This window comes from Pygocentrus nattereri, chromosome 16 (assembly GCF_015220715.1).
Source record: "Pygocentrus nattereri isolate fPygNat1 chromosome 16, fPygNat1.pri, whole genome shotgun sequence".
NCBI classification, from domain to species: domain Eukaryota; kingdom Metazoa; phylum Chordata; class Actinopteri; order Characiformes; family Serrasalmidae; genus Pygocentrus; species Pygocentrus nattereri.
Window position 1 is genome coordinate 212,138 of NC_051226.1, and position 25,000 is coordinate 237,137.

The 25,000-nt window shown below is 42.9% G+C and overlaps 3 protein-coding genes across 3 annotated transcripts in view; all 3 read right to left on the reverse strand.

Moving 5' to 3' along the window:
- The window catches only part of LOC119265411 (macrophage mannose receptor 1), a gene marked incomplete at its 5' end in the record, with an annotated part of 10,034 nt that extends 9,463 nt beyond the window's left edge, over positions 1 to 571 (reverse strand). The window contains one exon of the mRNA XM_037546070.1: positions 517 to 571. Within this exon, the coding sequence (XP_037401967.1) occupies positions 517 to 571 (55 nt within the window). The remainder of the gene's footprint in view (positions 1 to 516) is intronic.
- Positions 572 to 2,296: 1,725 nt separating this feature from the next.
- LOC119265412 (macrophage mannose receptor 1-like) lies at positions 2,297 to 14,401 on the reverse strand. The gene is made up of 10 exons (XM_037546071.1): positions 14,328 to 14,401; positions 13,715 to 13,866; positions 13,392 to 13,597; positions 9,909 to 10,083; positions 9,068 to 9,289; positions 5,936 to 6,105; positions 4,115 to 4,185; positions 3,920 to 4,020; positions 3,085 to 3,204; positions 2,297 to 2,463 (listed from the first exon to the last, which is right to left on the reverse strand). The coding sequence occupies exons 1-10, from the start codon at positions 14,399 to 14,401 to the stop codon at positions 2,297 to 2,299; spliced, it is 1,458 nt and encodes a 485-aa protein (XP_037401968.1).
- Positions 14,402 to 14,555: 154 nt separating this feature from the next.
- Positions 14,556 to 25,000, reverse strand: part of LOC119265413 (macrophage mannose receptor 1-like) — a 36,482-nt gene continuing 26,037 nt past the window's right edge. The window contains exons 14-25 of the mRNA XM_037546072.1: positions 24,866 to 25,000; positions 24,138 to 24,284; positions 23,352 to 23,486; positions 22,885 to 23,042; positions 22,021 to 22,171; positions 20,854 to 20,908; positions 20,194 to 20,260; positions 19,322 to 19,455; positions 15,737 to 15,780; positions 15,374 to 15,547; positions 15,009 to 15,163; positions 14,556 to 14,747 (exon numbers count right to left, since the gene is read on the reverse strand). Of these exons, the coding sequence (XP_037401969.1) occupies positions 14,556 to 14,747; positions 15,009 to 15,163; positions 15,374 to 15,547; positions 15,737 to 15,780; positions 19,322 to 19,455; positions 20,194 to 20,260; positions 20,854 to 20,908; positions 22,021 to 22,171; positions 22,885 to 23,042; positions 23,352 to 23,486; positions 24,138 to 24,284; positions 24,866 to 25,000 (1,547 nt within the window). The remainder of the gene's footprint in view (positions 14,748 to 15,008; positions 15,164 to 15,373; positions 15,548 to 15,736; positions 15,781 to 19,321; positions 19,456 to 20,193; positions 20,261 to 20,853; positions 20,909 to 22,020; positions 22,172 to 22,884; positions 23,043 to 23,351; positions 23,487 to 24,137; positions 24,285 to 24,865) is intronic.

Sequence of the window (25,000 nt, forward strand, 5' to 3'; positions counted from 1 at the left end):
CTGTCAGTCTGTATATCTATCTATCTGTCTGTCTGTCTGTCTGTCTGTCTGTCTGTATATCTATCTATTTATCTGTCTGTCTGTCTATCTGTCTATTTATCTGTCTGTCTGTCTGTCTGTCTGTCTGTCTGTCTGTCTGTATATCTATCTATTTATCTGTCTGTCTGTCTGTATATCTATCTATTTATCTGTCTGTCTGTCTATCTGTCTATTTATCTGTCTGTCTGTCTGTCTGTCTATCTGTCTATTTATCTGTCTGTCTGTCTGTCTGTATATCTATCTATTTATCTGTCTGTCTATCTGTCTGTTTATCTGTCTGTCTGTCTGTCTGTCTGTATATCTATCTATTTGTCTGTCTGTCTGTCTTTCTGTCTGTCTGTCTGTCTGTCTGTCTGTCTGTCTGTCTATTTTCATGCAGAACGTTGGTGAATCTGTTCTTTACCCCGTGTAAAGGCTCAGGACTCAGGCTGAGCTCTCAGCAGAGAAACTCCATCGAAACGAAGACGAAGATCTCACCTTTCTTCTTGTAGCAAACCCAGCCTCTCTCCTCCTCACACTTCTCATCGTTCCAGCGTCCCGTCAGCAGGTGGTTGTGGGTCATGCTCACGCAGTGCTCCTACAAAACCGGACACGGTCAGTTTCTACACCGTCATCACGACCTTCACGACTTAAACGCTTCACAGTAACGTCTGCATGTTTCTCACCTTTCACAAAGGGTTTACAGAACAAATGCGAGCTAAGATGCCCCACCTGCTCATATCTAAATAATAAGACCCTTCTTTTAATAACTGGTTTTAATTTTGCTTTTGCGGAATATATTTATATCATATTATATCATCTGCAGTTTTATTACAAATTATAAACCATTACACTGAAGCCTGAATCTGAAGAGACCTGTGATAGATCTCAAAAATGACTGGAGCCTCTTTCTGCAGCGCCCCCCAGTGGCCATTCCATGGACTTGGATGCACTTTAATATCACTGCAGTGGGAAGAAAACCTCAAATCTCCGTTTTTCAGTTTTTGTCATAATTTATAAAAGCCTGCTGTTCTTTACAGTGCGTGTAAATTTCATGATGAATGGACTAAAAGAAACGGCCCAAAATGACTTTGAAAAAATTCTGGTTCCATTGACTTCCATTAAGAGTAAAGTAGGTTTTTTCCTTCTCCTGTAAAGTTTCCATTTTGGAGATACGAGGTTTTGATTCAACAACAGCGAAATATTTCATTAATATAACTAATTGTTTTTCTTCACAGCTCTTTTGTCAGATGAACAAGGTCTCTGTCGTCTCTGTGTGTGAAATGATGTTGAGATGCGAGTGAGCGGTCAGGGCTGAAGGCGAGGGGTGAGACCCCCTGCTGTGAAAAACTATTCACACTTCAGCACAAAGATGGCTGAGCTGAGATGAAACAGGCAGGTCTAACAGTCCTGATCATGTGACACAGCAAAGGAAACAGCTGTAAAATCTAAAAATCCGATTCGCTCAAACTGAAGAAAGTCCATATTTCAACTAAGGAGCGCCAGTGAAACTGCAGTGTGTGCTGTAAGAGGTCTGACTCTGAGCTGCTGCGCTAAAATCTGTGTGGCACCCAAATAAACGCACAGAGACCTTTTTCAGCACATTTACAGCATTTGACTGACGCTCTTATCCAGTTTGATCATTTTACACAGGGAGACCAAGGTGGTGTTAGGAGTCTTGCCCAAGGACTCTTATTGGTACAGTATAGGGTGTTTGCCCAGGTGGGGATTGAACCCCAGTCTACAGTGTAGAAGGCAGAGGTGTGACCCACTACACTAACCAACCACAAGCACATAACCAACAGCCACTCTCTCAGTGAGTGACCAGCTTTAACGTGGGCCTGTGAAACTGCTCTACCTCGCCATCGTTGTTGTTGGGCTCCTTATCCGCCCAGTTGGTGAACAGGACCGGACTTCCATCAGTCCAAGCAAACTTGCCCTCATGAAGCGAGTCGGACAGTCCGATCCACACGGGGTGGACCAGGTCCCTCAGATAACTGGCCACGAAGTCTGGAAGGAGAGAGAGAGTGAGAGAGTGACAGAGAGACAGCAAGAGGTAGAACCAATGAAGAACCACACAGTGAAGAGCATCAGACAGGATTCTAGATGGATTTATAAACACATTCACTGTTATTTCTGTCTGAGTTAACATTTCACCACAGTTTTTAATAAATAAACTTTAAATTATATTTGGTTAATATGACAAAATAAACAAGAACATCAGCTCCTTCCAACAAGGAGCTCTGTCTGTCTGTTTATCTGTCTGTCTGTCTGTCTGTCAGGCAAGCTGGGGACACTTGCCATTCTCGTTGTGGTCATCGATGACGGCGAGGTGAGCGTTCTGGGCGCGGCACCACTCTCGAGCGTAAGTCCAGTTGGCCTTCACCTGGTTGTGGTGGTGACTCCCTTTAAACAAGTAGCACTTGTTATGGAAGCGCATCCATCCTGCAGTGAGGAGCCGGAGAGGAAAGGTCAGTCCCACGGTCAGTTCACTCACACCGCTTTAACACAAAGCCTAAACTCATAGTGTGTAAAATTCTGGCTGAATTCCATGCTGATGATTTTCTGCGAGTAAATAAGTTACAGATCCTCTACAGAGACTCACTACTGTACACTAACACACAATCACTCTCTACTTTACTGAATTCATCACACTGGGGAAAAACATGAACTCAGGCCTGTGCAAAACTTATGGTACCTTTTATACTGTATGTTTTTCCCCAGTATTTTAAACTCATTAAATAAATGAGACATTTGCAGAAAAATGACATGGCAGTGTGTTCAGTAGTTCAGTAGTGAGTCAGTAGAGGACGTGTTACTTATTTACACCAGGAAATCAAAACAGTCACAGACCGTATTTGCAGTTTAATCTTATCAGCCACTGCAGCCCTGAAAACAGGACGTATGGGACCCCATCGTTCCTGCAGGGCTGATGTTGTCAGAATAATGAATGAATGTACATTTACATGAATGTCTATGTAGGATTTATGAATAAGCTGCGGTCAGTTCGCAGAATTGAGTCGGAGTTGGGGGGTGAGGGTGGGGGGGTGTAGGTGAGAACATTACCCTCGGGGCAGTTTCCTTCCCAGGCGGGGGTCGGTGGGGGAGGAGTGTGGTGGTCTCCGGGCAGTTTCTTACACACGTAGCCCGCGTTGGCTCGGCCGCAGTTAGCGTCGTTCCATGTGCCTAAAATAGGAAACGTTACTCAGAGCTTCAGACTAACTCATTTAAATATGCAGGCCGTATTTACATACTAACTGTATAAACATTACAGCACAACTCTCCAGCAGTGTTGGGCCTTATTGACTTCCATGAACTTTAACTTTGGGGCAGTCGTGGACTGGAGGTCAGGGAACTGGCCCTGTGACCGAAAGGTTGCCGGTTCGATCCCCAGGGCCGACAGTCCATGACTGAGGTGTCCTTGAGCAAGACACCTGACCCTCAACTGCTCCCCGGGCGCTGCGGATAGGACTGCCCACCGCTCCGGGCAAGTGTGCTCACTGCCCCCTTGTGTATGTGGTGTTTCACTTCATGGACGGGTTAAATGAGGAGGTGGAATTTTCCCGGTTGTGGGATCAAAAAAGTATCACTTAAAATATAATTCAACCGAAAATTTCAAAAATAGCAAAAAAGGTGATATATAATATATAACATTTATTAATGTATGTGTGTATGTTACAGCGCACCCCACAACCTGGAAACCACTGAACAAACATAAAAACAATAAATACAAACATAAAGACAGAATAATCTTCATCTTTCACTGGAAGCCAAAATTGTAATTGAAAATCAACTGCGATTCACTGTTCGGCCCTGAAAGATGATACTGGACCACAGATTATATTATTTTGTGTGTATTATTTATTTTAATTCTCCCCGACACTGTCTGTGATCACTCTACCTGGATATCTGTTCATCTGGACGCACTGCTCCTCCCCGTTGGCGTTGTTAGGCTCTCCTGGCGCCCAGTGAACGTACGTCACAGGAGACAGATCCACCCACCTGCGCACAGGAGCATAAACACTGCACTGCAGCCAAACTCCTCCCACAGCGATCACACCAAGCAGAAAACACTAGAAACGACACGCAGACGTACAGATACTCCCCTCCCGCTACCCCCACCATCCGCATCCCGATCCACGCAGCCGCCACCTGACCTGTTCCCACCTGAGAGGCACACAGAACACAGAGAACACACTTTAATACAAGAAAATACCAAAATAGAAATAGAAGTCAAGTTTATTTCTAGAGCACATAAAAAAAATGTATTGTAAAAGTAAAAATCAAAGTATAGAAAATAATAAAATAAATGAATAAATTCAATAAAACATCCAAAAGAAGCTCCATTTCCATAAAAGTTGGGATGCTGTGCAGAATGTAAATGAATGCTATAATATGCAAATCATGGAAACTATATTTAATTAAAAATAGCACAAAAACATCATATCAAATGTTGAAACTGAGAAATTTGACTGTTTTTTTTTTTAATATTTGCACATTCTGAAGCTCGGTCAGTGTTTGGGACCTGAGGAGACGCTGCTGCAGCTCTGACAGTGAGATGTTCTCTGTTCTTGTCTGATTCAGGATTTCAGCTGATCGTCAGTTTCAGGGCTCATTATTTTTCATTTCATTATGAGCCAGATGTTCTCAGTGGTGACCGGTCTGGACTGCAGGCAGGTCAGTTTAGCACCCGGACTCTTTTAATACGGAGCAGTGCTGCTGTAATACATGCAGAATGTGGTTTTACATCGTCCTGCTGAAATAATCAAGGCCTTCCCTGAAAAAGACGTCGTCTGGACGGCAGCAGATGTTGATAAAACCTGTTTATATCATTCAGCTTTAATGGGGCCTTCACAGATGAGCAGGTCACCCACGCCATGAGCACTAATGCCCCCTAAACCATCACGAATACTGGCTTTAGAACTGAGCACTGATAACAAGCTGAGTGGTCTTCAGCCCGGAGGACACCGTGTCCATGATTTCCTAAAAGAATTTCAGATGTTGATTCGTCGGACCACCGGACACTTTTCCACTTCCCCTCAGTCCATTTTAAATGAGCTCAGGCCCAGAGAAGGTGGCAGCGTTTCTGGATCCTGTTTATATTTGGGTTCTTCTTTGTGTTTTAGAGTTTTACAGCGTTTGTGGATGCAGTGATGAACTGTGCTCACAGACAGTGGTTTTCAGAAGTGTTTCTGAGCCCATGCAGTGATTTCCACTACAGAACCATGTCTGTTTTTAATGCAGTGCTGCCTGAGGGCCCAAAGATCACGGCCAGCAGATACTGGTGTTCAGCCTCGTCCCTCACAGACAGAGATTTCTCCAGATTCTCTAGTCTTTAATGATATTCTGCACCGTAGACGATGGAAAGCAGAAGCTCTTTGCTGTTTTATGTTGAGGAACGTTCTTCTTGAGTTGTTGCTCTATTTGATGGTGCCGTCTTTCACAGAGTGGTGACCCCTCCTCCTCTTTACTTCTGAAAGACTCCGCCTCTCTGAGCTGCTCTTTATACCCAGTCATGTTACTGACCTGCTGCCAATCAACCACCAGGTGTTTTTTAGCATCACACAACTTTACCAGCCTTTTGTCCCCCGTCCCAAGTTTTGTGGAATCTTTTGTTGGCACCAAATTCAAAATGGACAAATATAAAAAAAAAATACTAATAAATAAATAAATTTTCTGTTTCAACATTTGATTTGTTGTCTTTGTAATATTTTCAAATATAGGGTTTAAATAATTTGGACATCATTGCATTTTGTTTTTATGTATATTTTTTACAGCGTCCCAACTTTTTTGGAAATGAGGTTATAAATAAAAACTGAGGAAATAGTAAAATTAAAATGTTTTACAAACTAGAAAAACTAGACCAATAAATCACAAGCAAAGTCCCACCCATTCAGAGTGGGAGGAGTCATGTTACCATAGAGATGATGTAGGTCTGCTCCTCCTGGTCCAGGATGGAGGCCAGCAGAGCCTTTTCAGTGTAGCACCTGCTCAGTGCTGTGTAGAAGTCCACCACGTCGGTGTCGTTGTAGTAATAACAGATGCCGTTGTGCTTCCTCCAGCCAGGGTTACTCCCACAGTCCGGAGCTGCACAGCACAGAGCAGAACGTTAGCCCAGTTCCACCGTTCTACTGTTCCACTGTTCCACAGCAGCACTCACAGCGTGAATCAGACTTAAAGGGTTCAGACTTTCAGATTATGGTCACTGTTATTTCTCAGTAAGTAACTCAAAAAAATAAAACACCTAAAAGTTTTGTTGTCAGTTTAGATCATTTAAGTCATCGTTGTGTAAACGGTTATTATATATATAACATCATCTATACAACACACATTATTATATAACCTGCTTCAAAATGTTTAAACAATAGACTAGTTTAATTTGTTTATCAGTTAAGGCAGGGGTCTTTAATTAAAATTCATTGAGGTCCAGTTAGAGAGAATCTCCTCAAGTGAAGGTCCAGATCATCATAACGTTTGACCTGCATCATGACTCAGCGCCATATACTGTTTACTGAAGTAGCCGAGTAGCAATATCAGCATCTTATACAGTCGACAGCTGAACATCAGATCAAATAAAGTCCAGTTCGGTCAGATTTCACCAACATTTACTGAACATCAGATCAAATAAAGTCCAGTTCGGTCAGATTTCAACAACATTTACTGAACATCAGATCAAATAAAGTCCAGTTCAGTCAGATTTCAAAAACATTTACTGAACATCAGATCAAATAAAGTCCAGTACGGTCAGATTTCAACAACATTTACTGAACATCAGATCAAATAAAGTCCAGTTCAGTCAGATTTCAACAACATTTACTGAACATCAGATCAAATAAAGTCCAGTTCGGTCAGATTTCACCAACATTTACTGAACATCAGATCAAATAAATTCCAGTTCGGTCAGATTTCACCAACATTTACTGAACATCAGATCAAATAAAGTCCAGTTCGGTCAGATTTCACCAACATTTACTGAACATCAGATCAAATAAAGTCCAGTTCGGTCAGATTTCACCAACATTTACTGAACATCAGATCAAATAAAGTCCAGTTCGGTCAGATTTCAACAACATTTACTGAACATCAGATCAAATAATGTCCAGTTCGGTCAGATTTCAACAACATTTACTGAACATCAGATCAAATAAAGTCAAGTTCGGTCAGATTTCACCAACATTTACTGAGCATCAGATCAAATAAAGTCCAGTTCGGTCAGATTTCACCAACACTTACTGAACATCAGATCAAATAAAGTCCAGTTCGGTCAGATTTCAACAACATTTACTGAACATCAGATCAAATAATGTCCAGTTCGGTCAGATTTCAACAACATTTACTGAACATCAGATCAAATAAAGTCAAGTTCGGTCAGATTTCACCAACATTTACTGAGCATCAGATCAAATAAAGTCCAGTTCGGTCAGATTTCACCAACATTTACTGAACATCAGATCAAATAAAGTCCAGTTCGGTCAGATTTCACCAACATTTACTGAACATCAGATCAAATAAAGTCCAGTTCGGTCAGATTTCACCAACATTTACTGAACATCAGATCAAATAAAGTCCAGTTCGGTCAGATTTCACCAACATTTACTGAACATCAGATCAAATAAAGTCCAGTTCGGTCAGATTTCACCAACATTTACTGAACATCAGATCAAATAAAGTCCAGTTCGGTCAGATTTCACCAACATTTACTGAACATCAGATCAAATAAAGTCCAGTTCGGTCAGATTTCACCAACATTTACTGAACATCAGATCAAACAAAGTCCAGTTCGGTCAGATTTCACCAACATTTACTGAACATCAGATCAAATAAAGTCCAGTTCGGTCAGATTTCACCAACATTTACTGAACATCAGATCAAATAAAGTCCAGTTCGGTCAGATTTCAACAACATTTACTGTCAGTTTCCTCTTTTTAGATCACGTCATGTGGAATAACTTCCCTCTGACTCACTTTCTTCTCTGACCGCTGTTTCTCTCCTCGTCCCTCCCCTGTGTGGCGTCACTCACTCAGTCTCAGAGCTCATCGTAATGCACAGATCTGATTGGCTGAGCAGCGTCACGTGATATTTACAGCCCATGTGATTGGTCTGTGAGTCTCCGCCTGCTAAAGCTACTGTAAAGGCTAGAAAAGCTACATTGATTAAAACAGGACCACCCCATCCAAATTAAATAATTCTCCATAGTTTATCAGTTACATTTACGGCATTTGGCTGACACTCTTATCCAGAGTGACTTACAGTTTTATTATTTTTACACAGGTAGGCGGAGGTGGTGTTAGGAGTCTTGCCCAAGGACTCTTATTGGTATAGTGTAGGGTGTTTGAACCCCAGTCTACAGTGTAGAAGCAGAGATGTTACCCACTACACTATCCCAACCACTGTTACAGGTCCAGGTCTGTGCAGGACAGCTTCTGGGACTGGACTCAGACCACGGTCCGCCTTGTAGTGACCTCTGGTTTAAGTATTTAAGTAGTAGTAGCATTTTTTAGACACCTGAAGATTCTTTCCTCATCACAACCAGATGATCCCAGCATTTACCACTTTGCTCACATATTAATTGATTTATTGATTGACTGAATGATTAACAATGAGTATTAAGTGTTCTATCAAACCTTTCTGCAAAGTCAGTTCATTTAAAGAGAAAGCCATATAAACGTGTATGATTTATGTCTGAAATTCTGTAAAGCTGCTTTGTGACAACATCTGTTGTAAAAAGCGCTATACAAATAAATTTGATTTGATTTGATTTGATTTAATGACAGATTACGATGAAGATTTTTTGATAGAATTTTTGTTCATCTTTACAAAAGGTGCCAGCAATTCTGGAGGGAACTGAAGGTTCTTTTCTAAAATAAAAACATTATCTTAAATTCTAATATATAACATAAATAATGTTTAAAAGTAGCATTGTTCATTCTGAGGTTCTGTTTATTAAGTATGATGCAGGTTATGCTGACGGTGTTTTTCTCAGTTCTGTGTCTTTGGTGGTCCGAACTCCCCTTTAAAATGAATAAAGTCTTATCTTCCTGCGTCTTACCTGGCACAGCTGAAGGGGGCGCTGGGGGCTCGATGGGGGTCACGCCCTTGGTGATCATGCAGACCCAGTCCTGATGGGCTTCACAGTTGATGTCATTCCAGAAGGACGTGCCGTTCTGAGTGGTGACCATCTCCACACAGTTCTCCCGGCCGCTGTGGTCATTCGGCTCTCCAGGACCCCAGTTACTGTGACTGAGCGAAGAACCATCACTCCAGGAATAATCTGAGAGCAAACAGCACAAACACCTGTACAGGTAAATCCTGCATGACACCATGACAGGAGGAGGAGAACATTCAGAACACTGTTCAATGGTGGTGATGGGAACCAGGCGTCGCCATGACTACAACACAGATATAGACACTTTATTTACCATCCAGAACCACCAGAGAACCTACACGAGTCTTCTGACTTTATATGGAATGTTGATGATGGGAAACAGTGGAAAATCTGGAATAATGAGTTTTCTTTGGGGACTATTTTGCCGCACAGCGCCCTGCATATCTCCCTCCACCATGAATGGAGTTGAAGTTCTCTAAACTCTCATAAAACAGCGTCTCAGTCATCAGGCAGTGAATTCAGAACCAGTTCATGTAGGAACTTTCTGTGAGGAGCTTTTAGAGGGACGTCTGGTTCCCATCACCACCACTGTGAGGAGCTTTTAGAGGGGGACGTCTGGTTCCCATCACCACCACTGTGAGCGGTTCTGACTCGGTACGTTTATCTAGAACAGAGCGTTTCACAACAAACCGCTCTGAATGAACTTCCTCTGAATAAATTCTACAAAATTGGTGGACTTCCCCTGTAAGTAAGTGCTGTCAGTAAGACTGTGCTAGCGACCCACCTCCCTCCAGTGGGTTTTTGCTGAGGCCGATCCACTGTGTCTTGCCCTTGGTGTACTCGGCTATGAATATCTCCTCCATGGCTGTGTGGATGCTGACCAGGTCAGCGCCGCGCTCAACGCAGTCCTCACGTGCCCCCTGCCAGCTCTTCTTATACGCATAGTCCACTGTGAAGAGCTAAAAGAGATAAACACACATATGATGAGTTCAGCTCAGCACAGCTCTGCACTGTTCAGTACAGCTTAGCAGATTTCAGCACTGTTCACCACTGTTCAGCGCTGTTCAGCACAGCTCTGCACTGTTCAGCGCTGTTCAGCACAGCTCTGCAATGTTCAGCACAGCTCAGCAGATTTCAGCATTGTTCAGCACAGCTCTGCACTGTTCAGCACTGTTCACCACTGTCCGGCACTGTTCAGCACAGCTTTGCACTGTTCAGCACTGTTCACCACTGTTCGGCACTGTTCAGCACAGCTCTGCACTGTTCAGCACAGCTCAGCAGATTTCAGCAGTGTTCAGCACTGTTCGGCACTGTTCAGCACAGCTTTGCACTGTTCAGCACTGTTCACCACTGTTCGGCACTGTTCAGCACAGCTCTGCACTGTTGAGCACAGCTCTGTACTGTTCAGCACTGCTCTGCACTGTTCAGCACAGCTCAGCAGATTTCAGCAGAGTTCAACACTGGGCAGCACAGGTCAGCACTGTTCAGCACAGTTCAGCAGATTTCAACACTGTTCAGCACAGCTCAGCACTGTTCAGCACAGCTCAGTACAGTTCAGCAGAGTTTAGCACTGTTCAGCAGAGCTCAGCACTGTTCAGCACAGCTCAGTACAGTTCAGCAGAGTTCAGCACTGTTCAGCACAGTTCAGCACATCATAGCATTGTTCAGCACAGTTCAGTGCAGTTCAGCACAGTTCAGCACAGCTCAACACAGTTCAAAACAGCTCAGCACAGTTCAGCAAGTTTAGCACTGTTTAGCACAGTTAAGCTCAGCACAGCTCAGCTCAGCAGATTTCAGCACTGTTCAGCGCTGTTCATCACAGCTCTGCACTGTTCAGCGCTGTTCAGCACAGCTCTGCAATGTTCAGCACAGCTTAGCAGATTTCAGCACCGTTCACCACTGTTCAGCGCTGTTCAGCACAGCTCTGCACTGTTCAGCACAGCTTAGCAGATTTCAGCACTGTTCACCACTGTTCAGTGCTGTTCAGCACAGCTCTGCACTGTTCAGCGCTGTTCAGCACAGCTCTGCACTGTTCAGCACTGTTCAGCACAGCTCTGCAATGTTCAGCACAGCTCAGCAGATTTCAGCACTGTTCAGCACAGCTCTGCACTGTTCAGCACAGCTCAGCAGATTTCAGCACTGTTCAGCACTGTTCGGCACTGTTCAGCAGAGCTCTGCACTGTTCAGCACAGCTTTGCACTGTTCAGCACTGTTCACCACTGTTCGGCACTGTTCAGCACAGCTCTGCACTGTTGAGCACAGCTCTGCACTGTTCAGCACAGCTCAGCAGATTTCAGCACTGTTCAGCACAGTTCTGCACTGTTCAGCACAGCTCAGCAGATTTCAGCACTGTTCAGCACTGTTTGGCACTGTTCAGCACAGCTCTGCACTGTTCAGCACAGCTCTGCACTGCTCTGCAGATTTCAGCACAGCTCAGCAGATTTCAGCAGAGTTCAACACTGTGCAGCACAGGTCAGCACTGTTCAGCACAGTTCAGCAGATTTCAACACTGTTCAGCACAGCTCTGCACTGTTCAGCACAGCTCAGCACTGTTCAGCACAGCTCAGTAAAGTTCAGCAGAGTTCAGCACTGTTCAGCACAGTTCAGCACATCATAGCATAGTTCAGCACAGTTCAGTGCAGTTCAGCACAGCTCAGCACAGCTCAGCACAGTTCAAAACAGCTCAGCACTGTTCAGCAAGTTTAGCACTGTTTAGCACAGTTAAGCTCAGCACAGCTCAGCTCACCAGAATTCAGCACAGCTTAGCACTGTTCAGCACAGCTCAGCACAGCTTAGCACTGTTCAGCACAGCTCAGCATAGCTTGGCAGAGTTCAGCACAGCTTAGCACAGTTCAGCACAGCTCAGCAGGGTTCAGCACAGCTCTGCACTGTTCACCACTGTTCAGCACAGCTCTGCACTGTTCAGCACAGCGCTGCATTGTTCAGCACAGCTCAGGACTGTTCAGCACAGCTCAGCAGATTTCAGCACTGTTTAGCACAACTCAGCACAGCTCAGCAGATTTCAGCACTGTTCAGCACTGTTCACCACTGTTCGGCACTGTTCAGCACAGCTCTGCACTGTTCAGCACAGCTCAGCAAATTTCAGCAGAGTTCAACCCTGCCGCACAGCTCAGCACTGTTCAGCACAGTTCAGTAGATTTCAACACTGTTCAGCACAGCTCAGCACTGTTCAGCACAGCTCAGCACTGTACATCACAGCTCTGCACTGTTCAGCACAGCTCAGCAGAGTTCAGCACTGTTCAGCACAGTTCAGCACAGTTCAGCACATCATAGCATAGTTCAGCACAGTTCAGTGCAGTTCAGCACAGCTCAGCACAGTTCAGCACAGCTCAGCACAGTTCAGCAAGTTTAGCACTGTTCAGCACAGCTAAGATCAGCACAGCTCAGCTCACCAGAATTCAGCACAGCTTAGCACTGTTCAGCACAGCTTAGCACAGCTCAGCACAGCTTAGCACTGTTCAGCACAGCTTAGCACAGCTCAGCAGAGTTCAGCACAGCTCTGCACTGTTCACCACTGTTCAGTACAGCTCTGCACTGTTCAGCACAGCACTGCATTGTTCAGCACAGCTCTGCATTGTTCAGCACAGCTCAGGACTGTTCAGCACAGCTCAGCAGATTTCAGCACTGTTCGGCACAACTCAGCAAAGCTCAGCAGATTTCAGCACTGTTCAGCACAGCTTAGCATTGTTCAGCACTGTTCAGCACAGCAGATTTCAACACTGCGCAGCACAGCTCAGCACTGTTAGGCACTGTTCAGCACAGCTCAGCACTGTTAAGCACTGTTCAGCACAGTTCAGCACAGCTCAGCAGATTTCAACACTGTTCAGCGCAGTTCAGCACATCACAGCATAGTTCAGCACAGTTCAGCACATCACAGCATAGTTCAGCACAATTCAGCTCAGCACAGCTCAGCTCACCAGAATTCAGCACAGCTTAGCACAGTTCAGCACAGCTCAGCAGATTTCAACACTGCGCAGCACAGTTCAGCACTGTTAAGCACTGTTCAGCACAGCTCAGCACTGTTAAGCACTGTTCAGCACAGTTCAGCACAGTTCAGCACAGCTCAGCAGATTTCAACACTGTTCAGCACAGTTCAGCTCACCAGAATTCAGCACAGCTTAGCACAGTTCAGCACAGCTCAGCACAGCTCAGCAGAGTTCAGCATGGTTGAGCATGGCGTATCTGTGAGAGAGGTGTTTCTGATAAAGAAACTGTACTGTGCAGTACGTTGGCTCTGTGTTCTCACCCTGTAACAGAATCTAAAGTGAGCCTGTCCGGTCCAGCCTGCAGCACATCCTGTCACAGGGGGCGGAGTTGGGGCCTTAGTGGGCGGAGAGATACCATCTCTAGGAATTTCACAGATGAAAGAGTGAGACTCCTCACAGTTCCTGTTACCCCAGAACCCTGGGGTAGATGAGGTTGTCATGGTGACGCAGGGCCCAGCATGGCTATCTGGTGATGAAAGAATTAATATCCAGAGTGAAGGTCTGAAAAAGTGAATAACCAACATTATAAACAGAGAATTATCCATCATTAATGAACATGTGTAAGTTAGTGAGAGGCGGTTACTGGGCTGGTCACGGCCCCAGTGAGAGTAGATCATCAGATTTCCACTGTCCCAGTAATAATCCACTCCAGCTGTTTCCCCCTTCGCTCTCAGGCCGATCCACCAGTGACCGGAGTAGCTGCCCATGCGCGCGGTGAAGTGAGCCTGCTCGTACCTGCGTAACCCAACGGGTCAGAGTAGAACAGGGCGGTCAAGACGGGTCAGCGGGTTCTCGGATTTAACCTGCTCCAATTTACTGTCCTGAAGTTTAGATTTAAATAAAACAGCACCGGCATAGTTTAACACGGAGTCTTAAAGAGCCCATAGAGTCTTAAAGAGCCCATGGAGTCTTAAAGGACCTTTACCATAGAGTCTTAAAGGGCCCATACCATGGATTCTGATATTACCGCTGCCTTTCAGTGCTTTACTAAGCAGGTAATAAAACTTACAAGTGAATTTAAAGCAAATGAGTCCTAACCAAAGAAGTGAGATGAATAATAAAACAAAACAGTAAATAAGCTGATCGTACTTTAAAACAACTCTAAACTAAACTAAACTAAACTAAACTAAACTAAACTAAACTAAACTAAACTAAACTAAAACTGTTTTATTTTATCTATGTTTTGTTTTACTCACACATCCAGGATATGCAGCAGAGTGCTGTCTTTATCTTTGGCCTCACAGAAGCTCTTGGCCTCAGTGCGGGTCATCTGCGTCTCCTCGAACCAGTAACAGGAGTACTCGAATGCATCCCAGCCCTCCAGGACAAGTACACACACACACACACACACACACACACACACACACACACACACACACACACACACACACACACACACAATCAGTATCACCTCCAGTTCACCTTTAATGACTGTATAACATGTGAGCCCAGATCAGGTGGGGTGGGTTGAGCCCTGTGGTCAGCCTGTGGGCAGGACTCACCTGTGGGCACCCGTACACTGTGGGTTTGATGGAGGGCAGTGCGTAATGACCTTTAGCCATTTTGCAGATGAAGGTGTTCAGTTCAGTGCAGGTGACGTCGTTCCATCTGCCAGTCTACAGAGAACCATTACAACCATTAGAACACGCACTGGACACACTGCACTCCTCACATCCTCCATCTTCTCTTAGTACTGTTCTCTTTCCTTTCTTCTCTTTCTTTTTCTCTTTCTTTCTCTTTTGTTCTTCAATCTGTCTTTTTCTTCCTTTCTTGCTTTCTTCTCTTTCTTCCACCTTATCTCTTTTTTTCTTTCTTTTGTTTCTTCACTGACTTCATGATTAATTGATTAATTAGCTGTGACTGAGTCTTTGCTCTACCTGATAGTACATCTCCACACAGTCCTCGTTAAAGTCCAGGTGGTTGTTTGGTTCTCCAGGTGACCAGTACGTGAAAGTGACCTCATGGTGGTCTGACCAGGTGAAGTAGCCAGAGAAGTCCAGGTCATTCAGCCCGGTCCAGACATCATTGGTGGCTACAGTTGGACAGAGGGGAAAATCAGAAATAAGATAACATCCCATAATAAAAACATCATATTAATCAGGTTAATAGATCATCACAGCCTCATACGCCTCTTATTCATTATCTAGAACGGACCACTGCACAAACTCCACAGACGTCACCAACACAGCCCCCAACATTTAATCATTTAGAAAAGTGCCCCCTTAATGTGGACCCTCAGTACCCAGGTACAGGTAGCTCTCCAGCCAGCTCTGCTCTGTGAGGGACATGATGGACACCAGGTCTGCCCCCAGCCTCCTGCACTCAGAGCGAGCCGCATGCCACGTCTTCTTCTCATCAAAGGCCTTATAGCAGAATTCCCCAAACTCATACCAGTCATTCCCGGGACACCGCAGCTCTGTATGGGACAAAGACCGGTCACTCATGGAGGAGGACCAACTCATACATACATACATGCATACTTACATAGATACATACATACACACACACATCCGTAAACACATACATACACACACATACACACATACACACATACACGCATATATACGTATCCTACCTAATTACATACACAGACACATATACGTACCTCCATCAGCAAACTGGAAGGACACCGAATAATCCCCACTGTATCTGTAATGGAGAAAACAGGAAGCTGTTAAAGAACAAAAGAACTTTTCATTGTTAAACAGCAGCAGGTGTTTATTTTGTCGTCTATTCTTGCGTTATATGTATGAAAGGAATTACTAGTATTATTATTAAAGGTGCTATATTATTATACTATTATTATTATTAAACCTGTATTATTATACTATTATTATTATTATTAAACCTGTATTATTATACTATTAGATAGATAGATAGATAGATAGATAGATAGATAGATAGATAGATAGATAGATAGATTCAACTTTATTGTCATTACTCAGTACAAGTACATGGCAACGAAATGCAGTTAGCATCTACCATAAGTGCAAATAGTAGCAAATAGTGCAAAAAGAGACTGTGCAATAGTGCAACATTACAGTATATAGAATAAATTACTATTATAGATATGCAAAAATAGATTATAGGTGTGTAGATATATACATGAACATGTTGGAGATGTACACTGTATTGAATAACTGTTGCGATGTGTTATTTACATGGCAGTAGAATGTTAAATTTGTGCGATGGTAATAATAATGAATAAAACAACAGCTCTGATTGGTGAGTGTAGTATGAAAGGCAGTGTTCATAGTCCGCTGTGTGCAGTATGAGTGGTAGTGTTATCAGTGAGGTGTGGAGTTCAGCAGAGTGATTGTGGAGGGAAAGAAGCTGGACCTGAGCCGACTGGTTCTGGCCCGGATGCTCTTGTATCTCCTCCCGGATGGAAGTAGGTTGAACAGTTTGTGGTTGGGGTGGGAGGGGTCCTTAATGATGCTGTGTGCTCTGCACACACAGCGCTGGTGGTGAATGTCTTTGATGGCAGGGAGCTGCACGCCTGTGATGCGCTGAGCAGTCCTTACTACCCTCTGCAGGGATATTATTATTATTAAAGGTGCTATATTATGATACTATTATTATTATTAAACCTGTATTATTATGCTATTTTTATTATTAAAGGTGCTATATTATTATACTATTATTATTATTAAACCTGTATTATTATACTATTATTATTATTAAAGGTGCTATATTATTATACTATTATTATTAAAGGTGCTATATTATGATACTATTATTATTATTAAACCTGTATTATTATACTATTATTATTAAAGGTCCTATATTATTATACTATTATTATTATTAAACCTGTATTATTATACTATTATTATTAAAGGTGCTATATTATTATACTATTATTATTATTATTAAACCTGTATTATTATACTATTATTATTATTAAAGGTGCTATATTATTATACTGTTATGTTTTTATTGTAATTTAATAATAATAATAATAATAATAATAATAATAATAATACATTTTATTTCATGGCACCTTTCAAAAAACCAAGGTCACCTTACAAAACAGGAAAAAGCAACAATAATAATAAATTTTAATAATAAGTTTTAATTTTATTAAATAAATAAATTTAAAACTCAACAATGTTTAAAGTGTGTGATGATTTTAGCGTTCAGTTAGCATCATGCTAATTGGTGGAATACAATCTTCTATTACTTGTTAGCTACATTTGCCTTGTAGCTTCAGCGCTAAAACAAGAGAGGAAGACTTCAAACACCGAACACACCTCGACTGTCAGCTAGATTTCCTGAAAACTATCATTTTAAACAAGGCTGGAAATTTACTGAAACTTACGTATAAACCTGCACAAAATCTAATCTGAACTAACCCACAAACTCTAATCTGAACTAACGCACAAACTCTAATCTGAACTAACCCACAAACTCTAATCTGAACTAACCCACAAACTCTAATCTGAACTAACCCACAAACTAATCTGAACTAACGCACAAACTCTAATCTGAACTAACGCACAAACTCTAATCTGAACTAACGCACAAACTCTAATCTGAACTAACCCACAAACTCTAATCTGAACTAACGCACAAACTCTAATCTGAACTAACCCACAAACTCTAATCTGAACTAACGCACAAACTCTAATCTGAACTAACGCACAAACTCTAATCTGAACTAACCCACAAACTCTAATCTGAACTAACGCACAAACTCTAATCTGAACTAACGCACAAACTCTAATCTGAACTAACCCACAAACTCTAATCTGAACTAACCCACAAACTCTAATCTAAACTAACGCACAAACTCTAATCTGAACTAACCCACAAACTCTAATCTGAACTAACCCACAAACTCTAATCTGAACTAACGCACAAACTCTAATCTGAACTAACGCACAAACTCTAATCTGAACTAACCCACAAACTCTAATCTGAACTAACGCACAAACTCTAATCTGAACTAACCCACAAACTCTAATCTGAACTAACGCACAAACTCTAATCTGAACTAACGCACAAACTCTCATCTGAACTAACGCACAAACTCTAATCTGAACTAACCCACAAACTCTAATCTGAACTAACGCACAAACTCTAATCTGAACTAACCCACAAACTCTAATCTGAACTAACGCACAAACTCTAATCTGAACTAATGCACAAACTCTAATCTGAACTAACCCACAAACTCTAATCTGAACTAACCCACAAACTCTAATCTGAACTAACCCACAAACTCTAACCCACAAACTCTAATCTGAACTAACGCACAAACTCTAATCTGAACTAACCCACAAATTCTAATCTGAACTAACCCACAAACTCTAATCTGAACTAACCTACAAACTCTAATCTGAACTAACCCACAAATTCTAATCTGAACTAACCCACAAACTCTAATCTGAACTAACCCACAAACTCTAATCTGAACTAACCCACAAACTCTAATCTGAACTAACCCACAAACTCTAATCTGAACTAACGCACAAACTCTAATCTGAACTAACCCACAAATTCTAATCTGAACTAACCCACAAACTCTAATCTGAACTAACCCACAAACTCTAATCTGAACTAACGCACAAACTCTCATCTGAACTAACGCACAAACTCTAATCTGAATTAACCCACAAACTCTAATCTTTACTAACGCACAAACTCTAATCTGAAGTAACCCACAAACTCTAATCTGAACTAATGCACAAACTCTAATCTGAACTAACCCACAAACTCTAATCTGAACTAACCCACAAACTCTAATCTGAACTAACCCACAAACTCTAATCTGAACTAACGCACAAACTCTAATCTGAACTAACCCACAAATTCTAATCTGAACTAACCCACAAACTCTAATCTGAACCAGTGTATTAATCACAGGTGAATATTCAGTCCCTGTGAGCCACTGACAGCAGCAAACTATAAATGAAATATATAAAGAAACAGTCATTTAAATCTAAATCTATCTCCATCATGCAAAACCTGATACTATGTGTCAGGATTGGCTCCTCCCACTCCATATGCTATGTAGATATAAATTATTATTATTATTATTGTTATTGCTGTTTTTGCCGTTATAATGATCAATATTGTTATTATTTTAACCCATGCTAAATGTTTAACTGGATCCTATGTAATCCTCAATCATAATCCTAAAAAATCTAAAATGAAAAATAAAAATTTATATTAGATGGTGTCGTACTGCTTGGAGGTAATGCCGTTTCTGCTGGAGCCGCTGTAGAAGTTCTGCCCTGGAGCTTTGAGCACTGTGCAGTCTCCGCCCAACTCGTTCAGGACGACGCCCGCATGAATCGCAGCTGCACAGATGTTAGAGTCCTACAACACACAGGACACAGTCTGTTTACTTTAATACAGCAATATTACATATTAATACAGCAGTTTAAAAGAGAGAAACAGCTTACAGTAAGAGTTAGACAGGCTACAGTACAGCCTCCATACGGGGGGGTTAGTTCAAGCTAAGACCCCCAAATTAAACAAAGATTCAGGATTTCTGCAGAAAACAGCGGCTCATAAAACATGTGAACATATTGGGCTTCATTCGGCACCATGTTTAGAAGTTTGTTCTTAAATGGGTTCTTGAGAAACGTTCTAAGAAAAAGTCTTCGCCAGATTCATGATGTGAAGAAATCTCTCCTGCAGGGGGCAGTGGTGGGCTGGAGGTTAGGGAACCAGCCCTGTGACCGGAGGGTCACCGGTTCGATCCTCAGAGCCGCCAGTGCGTGACTGTAGTGCTTTTGATCAAGGCACCTAACACCCAACTGCTGCTGTGGATAGGGCTGCCCACTGCCCCTACTGTGTGTTCTTTAGTGTGTATGTGGTGCTTCACTGCACAGACGGGAAAAGTGTGGAGGTGAAAATTCCCCACTGTGGGACTAATAAGGGTCACTTAATCTTAAGAACGGTTGGAGAATGAAGCCCTCGAACTTCAAAGCTTGGGCTAAAAAAGCAGAGATTTGATTTTAATGATGTACAAACTGCTCGCTGTCTGATTCATGAAACTGTCATGTGACGCGGAAACAAGCCGAGATTTGAGTGTGAGTGATCTGTACTCACACCGCGGTAGGTCAGGGTTCCGTGCACGTTGTAGGACTCTGACGCACAACCAGCGGGACAGTGGACTCTGAAATAAACAGGTACAAACAATAAACATCAACTCTACACTCCCCAGCCACTTTATCAGAAACGCCTCCCTCACAGCTCCACCGTGCTCGTGGAAGTAGAAGATGGGTGTTTCTGATAAAGTGGACAGTTAGTGGAAGCACAAGGTGAGTGTTTCTAATAAAGTGGCCAGTTAGTGGAAGGACAAGGTGGGTGTTTCTAATAAAGTGGCCAGTTAGTGGAAGCACAAGGTGGGTGTTTCTGATAAAGTGGCCAGTTAGTGGAAGCACAAGGTGGGTGTTTCTAATAAAGTGGCCAGTTAGTGGAAGGACAAGGTGGGTGTTTCTAATAAAGTGGCCAGTTAGTGGAAGCACAAGGTGGGTGTTTCTAATATAGTGGCCAGTTAGTGGAAGCACAAGGTGGGTGTTTCTAATATAGTGGCCAGTTAGTGGAAGCACAAGGTGGGTGTTTCTAATATAGTGGCCAGTTAGTGGAAGCACAAAGTGGGTGTTTCTAATAAAGTGGCCAGTGCTCTGTAGAATGCTGGTGCAGTAAATGCAGTATGAAATGTGGGTTCAGTGGCAAAGTTCTGGGGAAAACGTAGAGAATACATACGTCATTTTATCTACAGAGTGGTCCAGGCTGGGGGTTTTACTGCACGTTATGGCGTCTGAGAAACAGACAAAGAGGATGTTAGTGAAATATATTACAGTACATTCTGTTCATACAACACTGCCCAAAGGTTTGGAACCACTTGTTATTTTAATTATTAACTAATGCTAGTTCCAAAAGCCAGTTTCAGCAACCGAGGATCAGAACGCCAAGGCCCACGCCTTCGGACTTTTTCTCAGGCGGAAAAGGGTGGAGAGCCCTCTCTGGGTCGGGGATGAGCTCTTGCCTCAAGTGGAGGAGTTTAAGTATCTCGGGGTCTTGTTCACGAGTGATGGTACAAGGGAGCGGGAGATTGACAGGCGGATTGGTGCTGGGTCAGCAGTGATGCGGGCTCTTTACCGGTCTGTTGTGGTAAAGAAAGAGCTGAGCCATAAGGCAAGGCTCTCGATTTACTGGTCGATCTACGTTCCCACCCTCACCTATGGTCATGAGCTTTGGGTAATGACCGAAAGAACGAGATCGTGAATACAAGCGGCCGAAATGAGTTTCCTCCGCATGGTGTCTGGACTCTCCCTTAGAGATAGGGTGAGAAGTTCGGTCATCCGGGAGGGACTCGGAGTAGAGCCGCTGCTTCTCCACGTCGAGAGGAGCCAGTTGAGGTGGTTCGGGCATCTGGTTAGGATGCCTCCTGGACGCCTCCCTCGTGAGGTGTCACAGGCAAGTCCACCTGGGAGGAGACCCCGGGGAAGACCCAGGACACTCTGCGTGACCATATCGCCCAGCTGGCCTGGGAGCGCCTCGGAATCCCCCCGGAGAGCTAGTGGAAGTGGCTGGGAAAGGGAGGCCTGGGCCTCATTGCTCAGGATGCTGCCCCCGTGACCCGAACCCCGGAGAAGCGGAAGATGATGGATGGATGGATGGATGGATGGATGGATGGATGGATGGATGGATGGATGGATGGATGGATAACTAATGCTAAAGGGAATTTTTAGATGATTTACTGAATATTTCAAGGATTCTGAGATTTTGATTTTGAGACACTTGCATAGTAAATTCATTTTATATATTTATCAGAAACCAAACTGGCCTTATTTTGCTGAAAACACTCATTTATATAACAATTTATATAACACTGTATTTCCTCGCTGTAAGGGAGGGGCGAGAGCGTACAGTCTGGCTTGCAGCCCAGGATTTCGACGCGCATGCCGGCCTCGTTCTGCCACTCCAGTGGAAGGATCCGGATGTGTTTGACGGACACGGGCGTCCCAAGCAGCTGCGTCTCAGGAGTTCCTCTGTCGACTGAGCCCAGGAACTCCTCCACCTACAACACACACACACACACACACACACACACACACACACACACACACACACACACACACACACAAACACACACACAGGTTTTCTATCTAAAATAACACAATAATTTCTATTGTCACTATAAATCGCCATTATAGTGATTGTTTTAGTGATTTCATGCACTGGCTTTTCAGTTTTAGTAATATTTTTAGTGATGTCTTCTGACAGACAATGAGCATTTTATCACTGATATAATGCCCATAATATCGCTATGGTTACAGTTTACTGTAGTGTTTTACATTCTATTTAGATAGTTAACTGTAAAGTTGTTTACTGGGAGCTTCATATTGTTTTGCTTGGTTTCTGTAAATGCGCTTGCTACAGTCAGATCAAGCTGTTAGTTCTTAAGATATGATTATCCAGCTTTATTAATGCAAATTTAAACACCATCTGATGCTGTGATACAGTGAGATTTTTGAAAATGAAACTGTCAATATCATCCAACTCTAATATGAAGATTCAATCACAAATCTAGCTATTTTATTAATTACTAAACTGTCTGTGTGTCCGCACTTCAGTTCCTCACTCTCACTGCACACCTTTAGATTTAGTGCAGTTTCTGAATAATTCATAGCAGAACGAGTGATAGACGTTTCTGAGTAATGTAAGATTAATAACTGAATAATAAGGGGTTTAAAGTCACAGAGAGCCTGAGCTGCCTCTGGTCATATGTACCTTTCCTTCAGTGGTGTAATCTGTCCACGAGACGCCGTCCAAACTGGTCTGGACTTTAAACTTCTTCACCCAGTGGTCAGCAGTGGGGCAGCCCTGGATCACCACCCCTGTGATCTTCTTGGTCTCAGTCAGGCTCACCTGGATCCATGAGTTTGTAGCTGACACACAAGAACAGACGAGAAAATGATGACGCTGAGTAACTCTGTTCAGCGGCTCCGCTGCAGGAGTTCACGCTTTACCTGCCATTAAACTATATTCAACTAAATAAGTGTAGAAAACACTGAAGGCATAACTATGAGGTGGACAAACCTACGGCCGCAGCTACAGTTTTAACTACGCTAATGTACTTTAGTCTGTGCTTATAGGTAACAGAGAGTCAGAAACCACATCATCAAGTCTATCAGAGTTATTGAACAACTTCACACAGTTTGAGATGATTTACAGCCAAACGACGGTGAGACACCGACCTGAGTTGGTGGGCATCCAGCAGGAATCTCCATTGAGACGAGCTCTGGTGGGCTCTTTCCCGCTGATGGAGGAGGAGGCAGAGAGCATGGAGTCTGTGATGTTCCCGTCCTCGACCCCGAGACCCCTGACACACACTGCAGAGACACACCCAAATAAAAACACACAGGCCGCGTTAACACACAACTATAACTAACGGACCAAAGAGTGTTTATTACACTCCCTGCAAAACCTGCTGCTTTCAACCCTGAGATACTGAATAATTCATAGTAGATTCTGAATAATTTATGGTAAATACTGAATAATTCATAGTAGATACTGAATAATTCATAGTAGATTCTGAATAATTCATAGTAGATTCTGAATAATTTATGGTAAATACTGAATAATTCATAGTAGATTCTGAATAATTCATAGTAGATTCTGAATAATTCATAGTAGATGCTGAATAATTTATGGTAAATACTGAATAATTCATAGTAGATACTGAATAATTCATCGTAGATTCTGAATAATTCATAGTAGATGCTGAATAATTTATGGTAAATACTGAATAATTCATAGTAGATACTAAATAATTTATGGTAAATACTGAATACTTCATAGTAGATACTGAATAATTCATAGTAGATGCTAAATAATTTATGGTAAATACTGAATAATTCATAGTTACTGCAGTACAGGGGGACAGACGTGTTGATGGCCTGAATTTCAGGACACTCTGGTATTTACAGACTTTGGGAGTGAAATCTCAGAAGTCCAGACTGCCTGTCTAAACCTCCACGTACCGTCCTGCTCACAGCTGTAGACCACCTCCATGTACTTAGAGACAGTGGGGCATGGGTCTGTCTCCGTGTAGGCAAAGATGAAACAGAAGCCACGGTTGTCACACATCTTCCTGACCTTGTCTAGGACACCTGGGATGGTGCATGAACCTGCAGAAGAGACACAGCCAACATGCACAGGTATGACATCACAGTGATTAGAAAATAATCCATTACTGAATAACTTATAGAAGACACTAATAATCGTAGACGATCATTCTAAATGAATACTGTCCTAAACACACTGACTGCGTCGTCCTCCTGCGCTCAGACGCTCAGGCTGAATCAGCAGTGACCGCTCTGCACTGCTGTAATCGCACTGTTCCTCAGCCTCTTTCACTTACAATCACAACCAGGAGGAGAAGATCTAACGACTAGACGACCTACATAAAGGCCTAATGAGGAATGTTACCAGTGTAAAGGGTGACGACTCAATAAAATACAGACGTTTTAGTGCTGAACATGTTGCTCTTCCAGAGCTCAATACTCACATCACACATCAGTCTGAAATGTCAATAAAATATCCAACATTTATTTATTTTAGGTAAATATATGTCAGTATGATGATTCCTGTGCATCTCTAATAAACATTTCTGCTCTGTAAGGTCAGCTACATGAGGTCACCCATCGCCTTCTCTTTCAGAGCCCGATGTTCAGCAAAACCACACTGGTTGAGACGCAGTGCTCCTCACCCAGAGATCCGTCCTCATACGGGCAGATTTTATCACTGTTGCGGCCGAAGAAAGCAGACTTGATGTTGATGACGCTGTTGGTGGGACAGTGCAGGACCATATTGGAGCCCTCACACGTATATGCTGTTAGAAAGC